Raw genomic sequence first — 18492 nt, 5'->3', positions numbered from 1 at the left:
AATCCCAGCTACTCGGGATGCTGAGGTGGGAGAAACACTTGAACTTGGGAGGCGGAGCTTGCAGTGAGCTGAGATCGTGCCACTGCACTCCAGCCTGGGCAACAGAGCGAGATTCCGTCTCAAAAAAAAAAAAAAAAAAAGAAAAGAAAAAGAAAAATCTGCAAATTAACTAGGCATGGTAGCTCACACCTGTAATCCCAGAACTTTGGGAGGCTGAGACGGAGGATCACTTGAGGCCAGAAGTTCAAGACCAGCCTGGGCAATACAACAAGACCTCATCTTTACAAAAAATTTTAAAAATAGCTGGGCATGGTGGTACATGCCTGTAGTCCCAGCTACCCTGGAGGCTAAGGCAGGAGGATCACTTGAGCACAGGAGTTTGAGGCCACAATGAACTATGACCACACCACTGCACTCCAGCCTGGGGAACAGAATGAGACTCCATCTCTAAATATAATAATAATTATTTAATTAATTTAAAAATAAAGGAGAAGAAGCATGATTATATTGATTGATGCAGAAAAAGCATTCACGACATTCAGCATCAATTCATGATAAAAACTCAAAAAACTAAGATTAAAAGGAATAATCCTCAACCATTGTCAGGCCACCAATGGAAAACTCTACAAATAAAAAATTATACTTAATAATGAGAAAGTGAGTACTTTTGCCCTAAAATCAGGAATAAAGCAAAGAAGTCATTCTCACTATGCCTATTCAACACAATACTCAAGATCCTAGCCAGTAAAAAATGGCAAAAAGAGGCCGGGCACGGTGGCTCATGCCTATAATCCCAGCACTTTGGGAGACTGAGGCAGGTGGATCACCTGAGGTCGGGAGTTCGAGACCAGCCTGATGAACATGGAGAAACCCTGTCTCTACTAAAAATACACACACAAAAAAAAATTAGCTGGGCATCATGGTGCATACCTGTAATCCCAGCTACTTGGGAGGCTGAGGCAGAAGAATCACTTGACCTCAGGAGATGGAGGTTGCGGTGAGCCAAAGTCATGCCATTGCACTCCAGCCTGGGCAACAAGAGTGAAACTCCTCAAAAAAAAAAAAAAAAGGCAAAAAGAGAAGTAAAAGACATCCAGATTGGAAAGGAAGAAACAAAACTGTCTTTTTTACAACCACATGATTGTTTACATAGGAAATGCCAAGCTATCTACAAAAAAGTTACAAGTATTAATATGTACACTTAGAAAGGTCCCAGGATACAAGATCAATATACAAAAATCAATGGCATTTCTATAAGATAGTACTGGCCAATGGGAAATTGAAATTAAACAAAACACCATTTATAGTATCTTATAAGAACATAAAATGCAGATATGAATTAAAATGTGAAAGACTTATGCATTCAAAACTACAAAACATTGAGATAAAATTTAAGAAGATCTAAATAGAGATACATGCTATTCATTAATTGGAAGACTCAATATTGTCAGTATATCAATGATCCACAGATTCAGTGTAATCCCATACAAAAATCCCTGCGGGCTTTTGTGTACAAATTCACAAGCTGATTCTAAGATTTATATAAAAATACCAAGGACCTAGAATGGGCAAAACATTAGGAAAGGAAGAGCAAAGTTGGAAAATTCATACTTCCTGATTTGAACACTTAACATTAGGCTACAGTAATTAAACAGTGTATTACTGACATATAGACAGACGCATCTGTGTTCAACTGTTTGGTTTTTTTTGAAACAGGGTCTTGCTGTACCCCAGGCTGGAGTGGCAGTGGCGTGATCACGGCTCACTGCAGCCTCGTCCTCTCGTGCTCAAGCAATCCTCCCACCTCAACCTCCCAAGTAGTGGGGACTACAAGTGCATACCATCATGCTTGGCAAATTTTAAAAATATTTTGTAGAGACGGGGGCTCACTATGTTGCCTAGGCTAGTCTCAAGCTCCCAGGCTCAACTGATCCTCCCACCTCAGCCTCCCAAAGTGCTCGGATTACAAATGTGAGTCGTTGTGCCTGGCCATTCAAAGGTTATCAGCAACGATGGCAAAGTAAGTCAACAACAACAACAACAACAAAACAGTGTTTTCAAAAATGCTGCTGGAAAAATTGGATATACATATGCAAAAAAAACCCCTGACCCTCACCTCATGTCAGATTTACAAACTTAACTCATTCTTTGTCATAGGTCTAAATTTAAGAGCTAAAATTATAAATCTTCTGAAAGAAGACATAGGAGAAAATCTCCATTGCTCTGAGTCAGAGATTTGTTAGATAGGATACAAAAAGCATGAACCATAAAAGAACTTGATAAACTGGGCCTTATCAAAATTAAAAACGTCTACTCTACACAGCACAGTTGAGAAAAAAAGAAGCCATAACCTGGGAGTACATAGTTAAAGGACTTGCATCAAGAATATACAAAGAACCAGCCGGACGCAGTGGCTCACGCCTGTAATCCCAGTACTCCGGGAGGCTGAGGAGGGTGGATCACCTGAGGTCAGGAGTTTGAGACCAGCCTGGCCAACATGGTGAAACCTCGTCTCTACTAAAAATACAAAAATTAGCTGGGCATGGTGGCGTGTGCCTGTAACCCCAGCTACTCAGGAGGCTGAGGCAGGAGACTTGCTTGGAACCCAGGAGGCGAGGTTGCAGTGAGCCAAGATTGCACCACTGTACTCCAGTCTGGGAAACAGAGCGAGACTCCATCTCAAAAAAATATATAAAGAACCTTACAATTTAATAGCAAAGAAAAATGGCAAAAGATTACAACAAATACTTCCATAAAGAAGATATAAAGAAGATATAAAGATGGCAAATAAGGGCTCAACAATATTCATCATTAGAGAAATGCAAAATTAAATCACAATGAGATCCTCCTACACACCTACTAGAAAAAAAGGACTAACACTAACAACACCAAGTGTTTGCAAGGATGAGAAACACATGGAGCTCGCGTACATTGCTAGTGGAAAAAAAAAGTGCTATAGCCACATTGGAAAACAGTTTAGCAGTGTTTGATGAAGTATTCCACCCTGGGAATAATGTTCTCTCAAGTTTATTTTTGAATAAATAAAGAGATAATATAAAAAACAAGAGTTGAGTGGGAGGAAGGTACTGAAAAGAGGAGGACTCTGAAAATAGGTGGTATCAAGTCAGATTTGTAAGAGTCTGAGAAGGAATACGAAGAGAAAATAGAAAACAGTGTGAGGTTTAAAGTGTTTACCACAAAATAAGAGCAGGCAAGAAGATGGTGGGTACCAGGCTGGGTAGAGTAAAGGTCACTAGCAAAGCTTTGTTGCCTATACCAACTCCAAAAAATAATGTATGATAATTTCCTTGAGTCTAAAAAATAAAAGACTCCAACTTTCAGCCTGAAAGGGCCCACAGTATGCCCAGTAAAGAGGAAATGCTGACATTTGCATCTACTCTGGTAAAAATATATAAGCACAAGAAGGGAGAATAAGTCTTAAAAGCTTCCAGAAAGGTGGTGGGAGAGGAATGAGAAGAGGCTTGGCACTTCTCACTAACAAGCCAGGAGGGTGGAAGGTAGAAATGGGATCTCAGAACAAGAGTGGCCACAATCTATGGGAACGCCAAGCAAAGAACGCAGAGACTGTAACCAGTGGCCAGGCAGAGGCCTCATTTGGACATGACAACAGTTCCGCTCATCAGAGCCTAGGCATGTCCACAAGTCCGGGGCTCTCAGAAGAGCTCCTGAGCTCATCCCAGAGGCCAAGCTGTCACCAACCAACCTGGTCCCTTTCCCCGGCCTGACTCACCTGGCCTGTCCTCACCTGCACAGGTCCGTACCGGGGTCCCTCCATCTGCCATCCAGGACTCTTCTGGTCCCAACCTGAAGATCACATCTGGCTTCGCAACTAGATACCCTGTTCAGGGGACACGACATAGGACTTCGTTATTAACGCTGAGGAATTCCAGAACCTAGGCCCACCCCTGCAGGCTGAAGGTGGCACGGCCTCGGGGATGGCCCCAAGCACACAGCCATCTGCCCCTCAGTACAGAACATTCACATAGCAAGCAAGGGCACCAACATGCTCTCCAGAGTCCAACGGGGACTACGAATACTGCACAGTTGGCTGTAACCCAAACTCACTGAGGGTGGTAACCCACACTCGTTGTTCCCAGGCCCCGGAGCTTGGAGCAGCTGAGAAAGAAACACAGTACTGGGGGCATTCTGCATCACCCCGTGGCGCGGTCCCTCACCCACGGACACCAGGTGGCTGTAGTTCTCAAGCATGACATCCCTGTAGAGGTTCTTCTGGGCAGAGTCCAGTTGCTGCCACTCCTCCAGGGTGAAGTCCACAAACACGTCCTTGAAGGTCAATGATTCCTGTAATGGCACATTCCTCTTTAGCATGCCAGGACCAGCCTGGGGCACCGGGACATGGCACCTCACGCACATGGAGGGCTTACTCTGTGCCCTCTAGGAGAAACTTGACAGATGAAGAGTGTGAGGCGCACAGAGCCTAAGTAACTAGCCCAGGTCACACAGCCAGGAATGAGGGAGTCGAATCCATGCGGTCTGGCTCCCGCATCCACACTGGCCTTTTTTTTTTTTTTTTTTTTTTTTTTTTGAGACTGAGTCTTGCTCTGTCACCCAGGCTGGAGTGCAGTGGCGTAATCTCGGCTCACTGCAACCTCTGCCTCCCGGGTTCAAGCAATTCTCCTGCCTCAGCCTCCAGAGTTGCTGGGACTACAGGAGCCCACCACCATGCCCGCCTAATTTTTGTATTTTTAGTACAGACGGGGTTTCACCATGTTGGCCAGGCTGGTCTCGAACCCCTGACCTCGTGATCTGCCCACCTTGGCCTCCCAAAGTGCTGGGATTACAGGCGTGAGCCATCGTGCCCGGCCTGGCCTTTCTTATATAATTGTTCTTATGCCAGTCACTAGTCAGTTTGGCATAGTATATTACATAGAGTATCTATATGACTAAAATCATTTTGAACTTTATAAGAGAAACAGATAGGCTATGAGAAATATCTCACCCTGGAAATTCATTCATTCAACACATGTTTACTGAATAGAGGCCAGACTGGTAAGTCCTGTGAAGTAAAGACTGATACAAAACCACACCTCTTGAACTCAAGGAGCTTCAGTTTAGTGGAGGGAGAAAAGCGACACTTAGACACTCATAGATGAAACCGAGGCAGCGAGGAAGCCTGCCTCACAGGGACAGTGACAGATGTAGGACAGGGTCCGGGTGGTCCACAAAGGAGGAAGTCAGTCCTGCCTGGGGCTGACAGAGCAGGCTTTGCAGGGGACACAGAGCTACAACGAACAGTTCTAAACATAGCTAATCAACCATGACAAACCGTTCTAACCTTCGCTCATCAATCATGAAACAAAGAACAGGAAGCCAGAGGTCTGTGGCCCAAGCAGCTGATTGAGGCAAAAGGGGAAAGGTCTGTGCTTGGCCTTGTCACCACCAAACAAGAACTCACTTCTACAAGGGCCCCAATTCCTCGCAAAGACTAATAACCCACCTGTTTCTGCTCCAGATCCCATCCTGTCACACCCACACTTGCTGGCCTTCAATTCAAGCCACTCGTTGCACCCGTAAGGCCCAAATCAGCCACAGTGGCACTAGTTTACCCAGCTGTGCAGAAGAGGGGACAGGAAAGCCAGCCTGCCAGAGGGCGGTGACAGGCAGGTTTCTCCAGCAGGAGGGCTTCTCAGAGCAATCCAGGAGCTGGTAGCCCAAACTGCCCCTCCCTCGTGAGAGCTCCGCTGCCAGGGAACAAAACCACACTGCTGAGTGCTAGGATGAAACAAATGTTGCTTGGAAGCTCTAACCTGTTCCATAGACCAATATCTCTTGTAATGGTCCCAGTGGCATGGCTTCCAGGGTCCCAGCAAAAGATGTGCCCAGTTACATATCACTGAGTGACAATGTGCTCAGAAAACCCCAATCCATGGCTTCCTACCAGCCAGTCATAGTTTACTCAGTCCTCCAGTCCAGATGCAGTTTGTTTACCAATCCAGAGTCATTTTTATCTGGAGTAATGTCACCTGGTTTGATATTGTGAAATATATATTTGGTTTTTGTCCTGTCTCCTGGCAAAAGCTCCTGCAACCCTTGGAATAGACTCTGAAGTGATCAAAGTGTCTTTTATATGCTAATGAGATGACTGGTGGCTGGCTGCCCCGAGGTAGCTTCCAGATGGGAGCTGGTCACCAGAAAACCAGACAGGATTAGAGGGTTGGGAATTTCATCTCCATCCTCAAAACTCCTGGGAGGGGAGAGAAGATGAAGGCTGAGTTGACTACCAAGGGCCAGTGATGATCATGCCTCTGTGATGAAGCCTCCATAAAAACCCCACTGTGGCTGGGTGTGGTGGCTGGCTCCTGTGATCCCAGCACTATGGGTGGCTGAGGAGGGAGGATCACTTGAGGCCAGGAGGTTGGGCCTGCAGTGAGCCAAGATTGCACCACTGTTCTCCAGCCTGGTGGACAGAGCAAGACCTTGTTTGTCAATTAAACTCTTTATTGCAAGTCCGTGGTCTCAGTGAATTGGTTTTGACTGTGCAGTGGGTGGGAATAACCCATTGGCTGGTTACAGTAAAAATATCTTAAATCAGCCAGGCACAGTGGCTCACACATGTAATCCCAGCACTTTGGGAGTCTGAGGCGGGCGTATCGCTTGAGGTCAGGAGTTCGAGACCAGCCTGGTCAACATGGTGAAACCCTGTCTCTTACTAAAAATACAAAAATTAGCCAGGTGTGGTGGTACACGCCTGTAATCCCAGCTACTCGGGAGGCTGAGGCAGGAGAATCACCTATAATCCCAGCTACTCAGGAGGCTGAGGCAAGAGAATCACTTGTACCCGGGAGGCAGAGGTTGCAGTAAGCCGTGATCACGCCACTGTACTCCAGCCCTCCAGTCTGGGTGATAGAGCTAGACTCTGTCTCAAAAAAAATATATATATATGTATATATAAAAATATATGTGTGTGTGTGTGTGTGTATATATATATATATGTATCTATAATCTATGCAGAAAAGATGACATCAGGAAAATCTGGTGGATTAGTCCATTCTCATGCTGCTAATAAAGACATACCTGAGACTGGCTAATTTATAAAGGAAAGTGGTTTAACTGACTCAGTTCAGCATGGCTGAGGAGGCCTCAGAAAATTTACAATCATGGCGGAAGGCGAAGGGGAAGCAAGACACCTTCTTTACAAGGCGGCAGGAAGGAGATGTGCAAGCAGGGGAAATGCCAGAAGCTTATAAAACCATCAGATCTCATGAGACTCACTTATTATCACGAGAACAGCATGGGGGGAACTGCCCCCATGACTCATTACCTTCATCTGGTCCCGCCCTTGACACGTGGGGATTACAATTCAAGATGAGATTTTGGGTGGCGACATAGCCAAACCATATCTTCTGGCTAGGTATTTATGGAGGAAAAAATCTCAATAAAACTGAATTACCCATCTCACTCTGAACCCACAAATAAATTACACAGGGATGAGAGATTTAAAAAAAAAAAAAAAACTAGGACTCCCTCTGTCATCCGGGCCGGAGTGCAGTGGCACGATTATGGCTCACTGCAGCCTCAAGCTCCCGGGCTCAAGCAATCCTCCTGGACTCAAGTGATCCTCCTGCCTCAGCCCCGCAAAGTATTTGGGACTCCAGGTACAGGCCACCTCACCCAGCTAATTTTTGTATTTTCTGTAGAAACGAGGTTTCATCATGTTGCCAGGCTGGTCTCGAACTTCTGAGCTCAAATGATCCACCCGTGTCAGCCTCCCAAAGTGCTGGAATTACTAGTGTAAGCCACCGCACCCAGCCTTAGAGATTTAAATGTGTACAAGATAACCGTAAAATAGATCAAAGTTTTTATAATTTTGTAGTGGCTAAAAGCCTTTAAAAAAAAAAAAAAAAAGTCTCACTCTGTTGCCCAGGCTGGAGTGCAGTGGTGTGATCTCAGCTCACTGCAACCTCTGCCTCCCAGGTTCGAGTGATTCTCCCCCTCAGCCTCCCAAGTAGCTAGGACTACAGGTACCCACCACCACACCCAACTAATTTTTGTATTTTTAGTAGAGATGGGGTTTCACCATGTTGGCCAGGCTGGTCTCAAACTCCTGACCTCAAGTGATCCACCCGCCTCGGCATCCCAAAGTGCTAGGATTATAGGCATGAGCCACTGCTCCCAGCTGGCTAACAGCCTTTCTGAGCAATCCCCAAATTCAGAAGACATACAATCACAGACTGATCAACATGACTGCCTAGACATTAGAAATTTCTAAATAGCAGAATGAATTTTTTGTTTGTTTGTTTTTGGAAACAGGGTCTCACTCTTGTTGCCCAGGCTGGAATGCAGTTCACAGATCACTGCAGCCTCAACCTCCTGGGCTCAAGCAATCCTCCCACCTCAGCTTCCCTAGTAGCTGGAACTATAGGCACGCACCACCACACCCAGCTAATTTTTGTATTTTTTTGTAGAGACAAGGTTTTGCCATGTATCCCAGGCTGGTCTCAAACTCCCAAGCTTAAGCAATCCTCCTGCCTCAGCCTTCCAAGTGGTGGGATTACAGGCATGAGCCACAGCACTTGGCCAAAAATTATAATATTATGAAACATCAATATCAAAGTGAGAAAAGTATTTGAAATATACAAAACAATGGGCTAATCTCCTTTATACACTAAAATTCTAACAAATCATTATGAAAAAGACCACAACCTAACATACAACTGAACAAATATAAAATAAATATACAACTTATCATGTATTCCTTTCATATTCTTAAATGCTGAAAAGGTTGATAATACTTAGTACAGTCAAGTATGTGGAAAAAACACCAAAGAAGTTATAAACTATTTACAGCATTTTGGGGAGGAACAATTGGTTAATATATATCAAATTTTACATTGCAAATACCGTTTAACAAAGCAATGACCTTTCTAGGATTTTACCCTACACCTTTAACACATCAATAAGAAAAGACAGCCCAACAGTATGAATAAAATACTCATAGCAACAGAAATGTTAGAGGCCTAGAAACACAAAAAGATTATAAACCTCACTAAAATTCACATATATGCTCATTAAACAATAAGATACTGTCTTTTATCCATAAGAGTCACTGCTGATGAAGAATATTAGAAATTAAATACTCTCATATAAAGGATGATTGATACATAATTTGACTGTACCTATTACAGGTATTTGTTTCTTACTTTAACCAGCAGTTGCATTTATAGGACCCTATCCTAGTGAAATATTTATGTGTACTTAAAGATGTCCAAGGCAGTCCTATTCATATTAGCAAAAAGTAGAAGAAAGCCCTAAAAGGCCTGGCACACTGGCTCACGCCTGTAATCTCAGCACTTCAGGAGACCAAGGCAGATGGATCACTTGAGCTCAGGAGTTTGAGACCAGCCTGGGCAACATGGAGAAACCCCATCTCTATAAAAATAAAAAAGGGCTGGGCGCAGTGGCTCATGCCTATAATCCTAGCACTTTGGTAGGCTGAGGCAGGCGGATCACGAGGTCAAGAGATCGAGACCATCCTGGCCAACATGGGAAACCCTGTCTCTACTAAGAATACAAAAGTTAGCTGGGCGTGGTGGCGCACACCTGTAGTCCCAGCTACTCGGGAGGCTAAGGCAGAAGAATCACTTGAACCTACGAGGTGGAGGTTGCAGTGAGCCAAGATCGTGCCACTGCACTCCAGCCTGGCAACAGCGAGACTCTGTCTCAAAAAAAAAAAAAAGTTAGCCGGGCATGGTGGTTTGTGCCTGTAGTCCCGGCTACTCAGGAGGCTGAAGTGGAAGAACTCCATGAGCCATGAGCCCAGGAGGCTGAGGTTGCAGTGAACCGAGATCGTGCCACTGCACTTCAGCCTGGGCAAGAGAGTGAGACCCTGTCTCAAAAAAAAAAAAAAAAAAAAAGAAAAAGAAAAAGAAAAATAAAGAAAGCTCTAAATGTACTGTGTTCCTGGGAACCCCCAAATGGTAGAACAACAGCTGTATTACCAGGTGACATTGCTTATGAGAAAAATAACCCCTGATTGGCAAATAATCTGCATATGGACTAGGATGAGACAGTAGTTAAATAAATTGTTCCATCTATACTCTGGAACTGTCATGATAAAAATTGACTCACACAGGATGGGTGCGGTGGCTCACGCCTATAATCCTAGCACTTTGGGAGGCTGAGGCAGAGATCAGGAGTTTGAGACCAGCCTGGCCAACATGGCAAAACCCCATCTCTACTAAAAATACAAAAATTAGCTGGGTGTGGTGGCACGAGCCTATAATCCCAGCTACTCGGGAGACTGAGAAAGGAGAATCTCTTGAACCCGGGAGGTGGAGGTTGCAGTGAGCCGAGATCGCACCACTGTACTCCAGCCTGCAGAGCAAGACTTCATCTCAAAAAAAAAAAAAAAAAAAAAAATTGACTCACACTCACACATAAGGATGCCTGGGATACTTTTGTCTAAATGAAAAAACAAACAAACAAACAAAAACAGCAAATTTCAGAAAAGCATAGTAGGAGCATATTTTCATTAAAAACAACCCATGCAAAATTTTGTGGTTTTGTATCTATATAAAACAAAAAATATCTGAAAGGCAAACAGTTAGTAGAAGAGGACTGAGACTGGGTTCATTCGTTGGAATACAACAAAAAGGGAGGAATAAAAATCAGCCCTGTTTTCCTGGCTTGAAAACTGGAAAAAGTAAATATCCACTCAAATAGCATCACATTTTTTTCTTCTAAATTGCCTGCCTTATCTTTTTGACTCCTTTCTACCACATTTTTTTTTTCGTTTTTTAAATCATTGTTCATATTACATACATAAATCCTCTGTGTATTATATGCATAGAAGGTATTTTCTCTCAGCTTCAAATATGTCTTCTGACGCTACAGGTTTTTAACATTTACAGTCTAACCTGACAATATTTCCCTTTATGATTTCTGGGTTTTCCATCTTCATTAAAAATGTTTCTTGCAGGGCCAGGCACGGCGGTTTACGCCTGTAATCCCAGCACTTTGGGAGATTGAGGCGGGCAGTTCAGCTGAGGTCAGGAATTCAAGATCAGCCTGGCCAACAGGGTGAAACTCCGTCTCTACTAAAAATACGAAAATTAGCCAGGCATGGTGGCGCACACCTGTAGTCTGAGCTACTTGGGAGGCTGAGGTGGGAGAATTGCTTGAACCCGGGAAGTGGAGGTTGCAGTGAGCCAAGATCGTGCCACTGCACTCCAGCCTGGGCCACAGAGGGAGACTGCATCTCAAAAAACAAAAACAAAAACAAAAACAAACAAAAAAAAACGTTTCTTGCACTGCACAAAGTTATCCATATATCCTCCTAAATTTTTACCCAATTTTTCAACTATATATTTAGGTCTTCAACCAATCTAGAATTCACTTTTATATGATATAGAAGAGTCTTTGTTTCCATACAGACAGAGACTCAGCTGTGTCACCACCATTCAGTAACCACTTTTTCCACATAACGGAAATCACATTTTTATAATCTTGACTCACAGAATCCTATATAAGCAATAAAAGAAAATCTAGAAGTCACAAAAGATTGTGAAATTAGACCACATTAATAAAATGTAAGTGTCCACTCCCCAAACTTAATAAGACAAGTCAAAACAAATGAAGTATGAAAAAATATTTGCAACATATATGATAGAGATCTTATTTACTTGAGTTAACATAAAGAGCTAGCATCCAGCAATCAAATTAATTCCACACCCAAGAGAAAAGGAGGCAAATTACTAGAACAAATAATTGAAATAAAGAAGTACAAATGGTGGTTAAAAAAATGAAAAGAAGACTGGGCACAGTGGCTCACACCTGTAATCTCACCATACTGGAAGGCCAGGGTGGTAGAATTGCTTGAATTCAGGCACTGGAGAACAGCCTGGCCAACACAGTAAGACTCCAACTCTACAAAAAATTGAAAAATTAGCCAGGTGTGGTGGCATGTACCTGTATTCCCGGCTACTTGGGAGGCTGAGGTGGGAGGATTGCTTGAGCCTGGGAGGTTGAGGCTGCAGTGAGCCATGACCACACCACTGCACTCCAGCCGGGGCAACACAACAAGACTCTGTCTCAAAAAACAAATAGCCCAGTGCAATGGTCCCACCTGTAATCCCAGCACTTTGGGAGGCCAAGGCAGGTAGATCGCTTGAGCTCAGGAGTTAGAGACCAGCCTGGGCAACATGGCAAAATCCTGTCTCTACAAAAAATACAAAAATTAGCCAGGTGTGGTGGTGCACGCCTGTGGTCCCAGCTATTCAGGAGGCTGAGGCAGGAGGATCACCTGAGCCTAGGAGGTCGAAGCTACAGTGAGCTGTGATCATGCCACCATACTGTAGCCTGGGTGACAGACTGAGACCCTGTCTCCAAAAAACAAAGAAACAAAAAATATGAAAAGACACTAATTTCAGGAAATGTGAATTAAAATGCACCACTCTTTTATCCTGCATCATGGCAAAAATCAAAGCATTGGATAATGCACTGTGATTGCCCACTTATGGGAAAAGGCATATACTGCTGCTAGGAGTACACATCAGTATATTCTATTTGGAGGGCAATTTGACAGTTCTGAATCAAAATTCATGATGCACATGAATCTGACCTAGAAATCTCACATCTAACATACTCACATGCAGGCAACGGAATGTACTGTACATTGCTATGCTGTTTATAGCAGCAAAAGACTAGAAATACCCTGAATGTTCATCACTAGGAGAAAGGTGAATAAATATTGGCATTCCCATGCAATGAAATACTAAGCAGCTGCTTTTGCAAACAAGGTAGACCATTGGTTTTAAACACTGGATACTTCTCTCCCCTAGGGGATATTTGGCAATGACTAGAGACACTTTGGTTGCCAAAACTGGAGGAGGGATTCTACTGGCACCTAGCAGAGATAGAGGCCAGGGACTCTGCTATACATACAATGCACAGGAAAGCAGCCACAACAAATAATGATCAGAACCACAATGACAATAGTGCTGCACTAAGAAACCCTAGGGACAACTAAATACAAGTAAAGTGGAATGATCATGAAGACAAGACCAAAAGGACCAGAATGAGCTCTAATGTGTTAGAGAAAAGGTGTGTGAGAGCAAGAGCTAGCACATACAGGAGTGAACAAAGAGACTCATACATCCTGGCTGGGCCTGGTGGCTCACGCCTGTAATCCCAGCACTTTGGGAGGCTGAGGCAGGCGGATCACAAGGTCAGGAGATTGAGACCATCCTGGTTAACATGGTGAAACCCCGTCTCTAGTAAAAATACAAAAAATTAACCGGGCGTGGTTGCAGGCGCCTGTAGTCCCAGCTACTCGGGAGGCTGAGGCAGGAGAATGGCATGAACACGGGAGGCGGAGCTTGCGGTGAGCTGAGATTGCGCCACTGCGCTCTAGCCTGGGCAACAGAGCAAGATTCTGTGTCAAAAAAAAAAAAAAAAAGATTCATACATCCATACAGATAAGCATACATATTCTCTGAAAGACTGTACCAAAAAATGAAGGAATCTTGAGGATGGGAAAATTATTTTTTGCCTTTTCTTGAACAAAGCTTTCATTTGAATTTTTACTATGTGTATGCATTACTTTTAAATGTTCAATTTATTAATGCTCTATTCAGAATATTTTTACATTTTAAGATCCATGTTCTTAAGGGAAACTGGTCTACAATTTTCTTTTTTGTAGCATCTTCCTCAAATTTCAGGTTAAGTGGCTTCACAAAATGAACTGGGTACCTTTTCGTCTTTAATAGCCTGGAAAACTGGAACACAGAAATTATCTGGTCTTTACATTTAGTGAAAGGAGTAATTATGAAGGATTTCGGAGGGCAAATTTAAGTCTCAGTACCTTTTAGTCAAAACCTGACTACCAGGTATAACCTCCATAAACACTGGTACTACAGAGCAAGCAGATACAGAGAAAGTTGTTCATGAGGCACTGTTTACAATAGTAAAAAGAAATTAGACCAGGCATGGTGGCTCATGCCTGTAATCCTGACACTTTGGGAGGCCGAGGTGGATGGATCACCTGAGGTCAGGAGTTCGAGACCGGCCTGACCAACATGGAGAAACCTTGTCTCTACTAAAAATACAAAATTAGCTGTGCGTGGTGGCACATGCCTGTAATCCCAGCTACTTGGTTGGCTGAGGCAGGAGAATCGCTTGAACCTGGGAGGCAGAGGTTGCAGTGAGCCGAGATCGCACCATTGCACTCTAGCCTAGGCAACAAGAGTGAAACTCCGTCTCACACACACACACACACACACAGAAATTAAAAACCTAAATATCTGTGAATAGAAAAAATAGTTACATGATATATCCATACTATGAAATAGGAATTAAAACAATCTTTATATATTAACAAGGAACACCACCCAGGATATAATCAGGTTCAAAAAGCAAGATAGGTATGTGAATATGATGCCATTTGTGTAAAAGCATAAAAAACAATACATATGTATATGTTTTTAGTTCATTAAACTGACATAAATGCATCTACCTCACAGTTTCAACCAACTGTTAACAGTGGACATCTCTAAGGAGGAATGTGGTACCAGGGGGAGAAGAAATAGAAACTTTATTGGCTACTAGTTTCTTCTATGTACATTAAAACATTATACACAAACATATTCTCTTAAACACAGTAAAAAAGACCAAGCGATCTAGAAGTGAAGAAAGAGGCAAAAGCAAGATGAATCTATGTATTTAAACAATTCTTCTCTGAGAAGGAGAAGAAAAGATGAGGTACAGTTTCTGGAAGAACAAGTAAAGAGAAGTATCTTTTTCTTTTTCCTCTCTCCTGGTGAGGGGAAGGATTAGAGAAACCAGAGGCTGAGGACAAGTTGAACAGAAAACAGCCAGAGAAGAGTGGATAATTGGTATTTTCAAGTGTATTATATAGATTCCAAACTTTGCCTCAATTTCACTGGAAAAAAAGTAGGGGTACATTAGAACTCACCTGGGACATGGCCATCTTGTTGTGCTCCGGCAAAGGATGGAGATCTATAAAGACAGAATTAGAAAGGTTGAGTTCAGTGGGTATAGACATAAGATCATCATCACCACCCTAATAATAATTACCTTTGCACCCTGGGAAGAATGATCTAAAAATAAGGCCTGGTAGCTTCAGCCTATTCCCATGGGATGCTACTAAGATCATGTGGGTTTTGCGCATGAAACTTTGTCTCACTACTAAGATCATGTGGGTTTTGCGCATGAAACTGTCTCGCTACTAAGATCATGTGGGTTTTACACATGAAACTGTCTCGCTACTAAGATCATGTGGGTTTTGCACATGAAACTTTGTCTCCCTTACTGGACAGATGCATGACTTGTGTCCAAGGTCATCTAAATGTCAGAAATCAGTAACAACTTAACATCTCCTTTACCTCAAGAGTTCTATTCCTAGCACAAAGATGCAAAATGTTACTGTTGTCATTTCCACTAAAAAAATGTGCCTATAATCCCTGCATGTGGGGAGCCTGAAGGAGAGGACTGATTGAGGCCAGGAGTTCAAGACCAGCCTGGGCAACATAGCAAGGCCTTGTCTCTACAAAACTAAAAATTAAAAATATTAGCTGGCGTGGTGGTGCATGCCTGTAGTCCCAGCTACTCAAAAGGCTGAGGTGGGAGGGTCTCTTGAGCTGAGGAGTGCGAGGTTAGTGAGCCATGATCACGTTCCTGCACTCCAGCCTGTGTGAAAACGTCAGAGCCTGGCTCAAAAATAAACAAAAAATAAACAAAAAACTTGGAAGCAACTAAATGTGCAGCAAAGGGGACTCAGTAAAAAAATATGAAACGTGCAAAACAAGCATACTACACAGGCTTTAAAGATGGTTTCTGAACTTCGTTTTCAGTTCCTGGGTGTTTAAAAGGAGGTTCCGGCACAGCAACTGCAGTGTGATCTCATTTTTGTTAAGCAATATGTACAAATATGAAGTCTCAAACAGCATTTATTCTTTTTTTTTTTTTTTTGAGACAGTTTTGCTCTTTTTGCCCAGGCTGGAGTGCAGTGGCATGATCTTGGCTCACTGCAACCTCCACCTCCTGGGTTCAAGCGATTCTCCTGCCTCAGCATCCCAAATAGCTGGGATTATAGGCATGCACCAACATGCCCAGCTAAGTATTTTTGTATTTTTAGTAGAGACAGGGTTTCACCATGTTGGTCAGGCTGGTCTCGGACTCCTGACCTCAGGTGATCCACCCGCCTTGGCCTCTCAAAGTGCTGGGAATACAGGCGTAAGTCACCGCACCTGATCTCAAACAGCATTTATTCAAATGCTGACATTGGTTACATTGATTGGTGATTTTAATTTCCTTGTTTATTTGCATTTTGAACAATGAAAATTAATTACTAATGAAACAAAAATTAAAAATTATTAAAAATCAATTCTTATCAAACAGAGCCCTAGAGGTGAAAAGACCCTCTGCAAGTGTGTATGAGTAGGATCTCTTGATGTGGTTTGGAGGAAGGAGGCCAACAAGGGCTCAGAGGGCTGCAGGGAAGGAGAGGTGTGGGGCTGGGTGGGTAACAGCCCAGCACTGTCAGTTCTGTGAGGGGTTGAAAACCACTGTGCCTGCTCCCCTGCATCTGCCTCTTTAACTGGCCACCTACCCTGTTCCCACCCCACCACTTCCTCCTTTCCCACGATTTGCATTTTGATTGCCATGCTCCTCCTTCTTTGGCAGTTTTTCAAAAGAAAGTTCCAGCAAGGAGCTTCTGTGCAGAGTAACCATTTCTTACTTCAGCAATCACTGTGATACCATCAGGACAACAGGGTTCAGCTCCGTGTAGGTTAACAAGTCATGTCCTCAGACCTGGTTTCATTAAGCTTCTAAATAAGGCAGCAGAGCTGGATGACAGCGTACCTAGAGACTACTCTGAAATTCTATAAACTAAAAATATATTTTCTGCACTTCAGTCAGGATGAAGGGACACTCGCATTTCCCCTGGAAGCAGGTGCCTGGTTGATGATGTGGGGCTGACTCAAATTCAGAAAAAGCCAATGGCAAGAGAAGGAAGCACGGGGGTGCACAAATAGGTGTGCTAGGAGAGGCCAATCCTCTGTGGCTGGCTGTGATCCTTTCTAGCCTCATCCTGCCTTTGCAGGCACTACAGCAGGGCACCTGCCCCATGGCGGGGGTACCCATGCCTCCATTCACCTGTGACTTTCACCTGTCCCTCCTCCAGTAGGAATCAAACTGCACTGTCACATGGTCCTTGATGGCACCTGGAAGTTGAGCCAGTTTGCTCTGTCTCAGCTGAAGTGAGGGACAAAGGTCACTAAGGATCCAGCTCTTCTAGGACCTGCTGTCCTGTGAACCTCCTTTCTCTGCCCTGAGGATCTGGGTCTGGACTCTGGGCTGAGGCTTCTCCTCCAACTCGCCTCAGCTCAGCGTACCTCTCTTATGTCCAAGGCGGCAGGACCAAGGGATTCAGAGACAAACACACCCCAGCTGGGGCCATCACTATAGCACCAGATCTCTGCCTGTGACCCAGGGAACTCACCTCCTCCTGGGGCCTCAGCCTAAGTCTTCTGAGACTAAGTGAGGAAGCCGGGGCACAGATAAACTGGAGTCTGAAGTCGGTGTAGCAGTGGTCTCAGGTCTGCACTCTGACCCTTGAAACACAATGACCACAGGAGACTCAATTAGCAACACCTATGCTCCCTTCTATGCAGTGAAGTTGAGTAAAACCCAAAGGTTTTTACCCAACAGAAGAGGGACAACGCCTCATTCTAGCTTTAAGAGTGAATTAACATTCATGCACAGCTCAATTATCCCCAGTGACGAAAACCCTGCCTTCCTGAGTTCGGGCTTTGGAACCAACTGATCACCTGCTGTGCCACTTTCATTCACTGAAGAAATGAGTGCCTTCCATGAGCCGGTTCTCCGTGCTGCAAATCCATCAGTGAACAAAATTTCAAATTCCCAGTTCCAGATTTCTAGTCTGGAAGAAGAGACACACAGGAAATAATAAACATGATAAACAAAGTACAGGAAAAGAAAAAGAAAAAGGCTCCCTCAGGTTTGCTACCTACGTGACTTTGGACAGGCTGCCAAGCCACACTGTGCCGTTTTCTCTCTATAGCAGAAAATAATCATCGTAACACCTCACAGGGCTCCTATTAATGTGAAACGTTTGCAAGAGTGCCTGGCAATTACCAGGGGGTGAGGATACAAGCGCTGAGTGACTCAATCAATTAGTCAGTCGTTGGCCCCGAACCTCGCCCCCAACACTCACGCCCACCGTCCGTGTCACTCAACCCCCACAAGGGCGCTCACCCGTGGCCCCATGACCCCACGGCCCCGTAAACTCCCGTCATTCCTCCCGTCCCCCACATTCCCCTATCCAATCCATCACCACCCCCGTCCCGCTTACTTCACTGCCAAGAGCCTGAAACCTCAGGGGCGGAAGACCACAGCCAGTGTGAACGAAGCACCACCCTGCGGGTCAGCCGAGCATTTCCGCTTCCTACTGCCCCCTGGGAACGCGAG

General features: G+C 44.1%; 1 protein-coding gene across 8 annotated transcripts in view; it reads right to left on the bottom strand.

Moving 5' to 3' along the window:
• LOC105463657 (zinc finger protein 674) overlaps positions 1-18490 on the bottom strand; it is a 42561-nt gene extending 24071 nt beyond the window's left edge. The window contains exons 1-7 of one of the 8 annotated variants that reach the window (XM_071088250.1): positions 18377-18490; positions 17832-17944; positions 17504-17615; positions 14954-14997; positions 13278-13414; positions 4197-4323; positions 3752-3859 (exon numbers count right to left, since the gene is read on the bottom strand). In XM_071088250.1, the coding sequence (XP_070944351.1) occupies positions 3752-3859; positions 4197-4323; positions 13278-13340 (298 nt within the window). In that variant the 5' untranslated portion in view covers positions 13341-13414; positions 14954-14997; positions 17504-17615; positions 17832-17944; positions 18377-18490. Of the gene's footprint in view, positions 1-3751; positions 3860-4196; positions 10371-13277; positions 13415-14953; positions 14998-17503; positions 17616-17831; positions 17945-18376 lie in introns of those variants that run through there. The other 7 variants (XM_011710864.2, XM_071088251.1, XM_011710875.2 and 4 more) reach the window with 7 other exon arrangements.
• Between the last annotated feature and the right edge of the window lie 2 nt (positions 18491-18492).

This window comes from Macaca nemestrina, chromosome X (genome assembly GCF_043159975.1).
Source record: "Macaca nemestrina isolate mMacNem1 chromosome X, mMacNem.hap1, whole genome shotgun sequence".
Taxonomy (NCBI): Eukaryota; Metazoa; Chordata; class Mammalia; order Primates; family Cercopithecidae; genus Macaca; species Macaca nemestrina.
Note: the sequence above shows the minus strand (reverse complement) of the source record. Positions and strands in the feature narration are given on the sequence as shown.